At 25.9% G+C, this 3,194-nt stretch overlaps 1 protein-coding gene across 1 annotated transcript; it reads left to right on the plus strand.

Moving 5' to 3' along the window:
• LOC107643841 lies at positions 2,033-2,775 on the plus strand. The gene has a single exon (XM_016347595.2). The coding sequence runs from the start codon at positions 2,218-2,220 to the stop codon at positions 2,773-2,775; it is 558 nt and encodes a 185-aa protein (XP_016203081.1). The 5' UTR covers positions 2,033-2,217.

The following is a 3,194-nucleotide window of genomic DNA, read 5'->3' on the forward strand; positions in this document are numbered from 1 at the left end:
ATTGATTATTTTTGTAAAAAAATTTTATATTTCGAATTTACAAAATTAAAATTCATATGATATATGCTATAGATATTTAAAGTATGTGAAATGACTAAAAGGGGTCTCATTCTGTTACTTGTTGTACAGAGTGGCGTCATGTGGGCCCTACAAAATGATCTCCTATGATTATGAATCAGATAACACACTTTTTTTAATATAAAAGAAAATATTGAGTTATAATTTCATAATTTTTTATATAAGATTCACCTTCCAAGCCAATGCCTTTTGCATGAAGTACCTACAAGAATATGAGAAGGTGAGACTCTTTAACAACTCAGTATTATTATTTAAAAAAGAAAAGAAAAGAGAAAATTGAAAATAAAAGGAGTGAAAAGGACAAGTGTGATTATGATGTTGTGTGTTTCAGATTAGCTATAAATGAAACACCATATTATAAGAATTTTCGTAATATTTAATTGAAAATTTGTAAAAACTATTTCAAATGTCTTATAATATATTTAAGTTTTAATTATTCTGTTAGTCCTTTAGTTTTGTAAAATTTTTAATTAGGTCTCTATATTTTTTTTAATTGGGTCCTTATATTAATTTTTTTTTCAATTAAGTCCTTCTTAATAGTAATTAGCTTAATTTTATAGGGACTCAACTAAAAAAAAAATAGTACAGCAACCTAAATAAAAGGAAAAAAAAGTGTAGGGATCTAATTAAAAAAAAATTGGTGTAAGGACTCAATTAAAAGAAAAAAAGTATAGAGACCTAATTGAAAATTTTACGAAACTATAGGACCAGCAAAATAATTAAATCTATATTTCCTATTTCCTAAGACACTCTTTGTTGCTTAAATTAGGTTGTGATATTTAAAAATATTAATAGAATATTTAGAAAATATGTATATATAACACTGACAACAAAAATAATCAATATAAACTAAATATATTTTAAATTACTTATTTATAATATTAAAAAATAGTTTTAATAAATAAATTAAAAATACTTTTAAAGAATACAAAAATAAATTTCTTTTGTAGAGCTCAAATCTAAAACAACAATTTTATAATAATCACTTTTTGTTGATATCCTTAAGCTAATAACATCATTTTAGCAAATCAGTTAGATTGGCTATGCTTTAAGTTAGCTGTAACTAACTGTAACATTATTTTTGCAAATTAGTTAGGTTAGCTATGCTGAGTTAACTTTACTATATAACAGCAACCTCCCACTCCTGATTAGTGAGGTTCACCACTTAAATTTGTGTACCAAACCTTTTCTTTAATCTGAATCTCTTCTTTTTCTCTGAGCTCGAGTCACAAGTTTCCCGAATTTGAACCAGCAATAGTTAGTTAGCTTTTCTGTTTTTTTCTTCCAAGAAAACTGATACTAATTACTAAGAAATTTTGAAACAATTATCCTTAGCTTATACTAAATATAATTTATATTGATAACTGAATTTTGTTACTAAATATAATTTATATTGATAACTGAAACAAAATTAGATTACTAATAATTTTGTTACTATTTTATATCAATTAATATTTCTAAGAGATATTTATTTAGCGAGTCATATGTATAGATATAATTCATTTTATAATTTTAAAGACTAATCATTCAAATTTATACTATTAATTAATAAATCAAACATATATAATGTATACAACTTAAAATACTTAATAGAAAATTTTTTTTCACTAATGTTGCACCAATTTAGAACTTTTTACATAAGTTTAATTTATCACTATTAGAGTGAGGGAGAAATCTTCCATTAAAAGCAAAGTGCCACGTCAATAACATAAGCTTGCTTAGAAATATAATAATATTAGCAAATGTGTATTTATACGTAGCTTGATATGATTGTTTTCTTGACTTAAAATATTCTATATATATGACTCATAAGTCATAACAATGATGACAACTTCATAACCCTTCTACACAAATCATGTTTTGCGTCTAGGGAATTATAGTTCTAAGTTATGTCATTATTATTATTATTATTATTCACCAATATAATGTGTCTTAGCTTTCCCTCATCATATTATTGCTCTTGCTTCTTCCTCTCTAAGTCCTCAATAGGGGGAAATAAGAAACCTCTTCTTTTAAACTATGATCATGTCTTCTAATAATCCAAACCCCCTTCATCAACAACAACAATATATTTATTTTTCATCATTATTATTGTTATTTTTATTATTGATCTCTCTTTAATTCTTCACAAATTGAAGCATGGAAGATTGGAACATGCTTGGTGCGGATTGTGTTGTGATATCATGTTGCTGCCAATGTTTAATGTTGCAAATTCTTGTTTATGTTTTGCTCAAGCTTCCATCAAAATTGGTGAGGAAAACAAGAAGATATGTTAAGAAGAAATTTTGTGGTAACAAGAGGATTAGGAGTAGTCTAATTAGTCTAGATCATAGATTAGATCATAGAGAAAAAATATTAATGGGGTCTTCTTCTTCTTATGATGATGATGTTCTTGTGAAAATTCATGACCAGTCTATTAGGTTTCGAGAAGAGATCGTAACGATAGCACTAAGAAATGGTACTTCAGGACGAAATGGTAATAATAACGGGTCGTGTATGGATGAAGTTGAAAAAGTGATGGAAAAATTGTATGAAAATGGAGAGTTAGCATTTGGAAGCTTTTGGGGTCAAAAGGAGCCATGGGGTGTTCCTAAAATTGTCTCTAGTGATTTATTACATAATCATCTCCATAATTGTGATTATGATAATAGTTTTGTACGATATGAAATAATTGAATTAATAAATTATCATGCATAATTATGGTTCTAATTGTGGTTTAAATATACATATATATATATATATAATCCTAGCTCTGATAGTAATAGGAGATACCGATAGCTAGGCCCAATTAATAGGACGTTAATAAATTAGTATGCATAAAGTCAAATTTTGAGGTAATTTTTTTCAAAACCTAAACAAAATTGAGGAACTTGTTTAGATCGGAGTCAAATTTTGAGTTTTAGACTAGTGGCTTTGAAGGAACATACATTTTTTCTTTTCCTGAAAATAGTTACCAAATGAAGGACTTTTTTCACTTAAATAAAATAAAAAATTTAGAATTACATACATTTTCTAAATCAAATTCTAACAAACAAATTTCTTTTTCTTATATTTATATAAATCATCCTAGGTCAGTTAACTTTAGGTTAATTTGTTAAACATTAAAATATAAAACC

This window comes from Arachis ipaensis, chromosome B01, assembly GCF_000816755.2.
Source record: "Arachis ipaensis cultivar K30076 chromosome B01, Araip1.1, whole genome shotgun sequence".
In the NCBI taxonomy this organism is placed as follows: domain Eukaryota; kingdom Viridiplantae; phylum Streptophyta; class Magnoliopsida; order Fabales; family Fabaceae; genus Arachis; species Arachis ipaensis.

Bases quoted from the DNA above. Each gene is read 5' to 3' on its own strand.
- LOC107643841 (XM_016347595.2), top strand. From the start codon at position 2,218: ATGGAAGATTGGAACATGCTTGGTGCGGATTGTGTTGTGATATCATGT.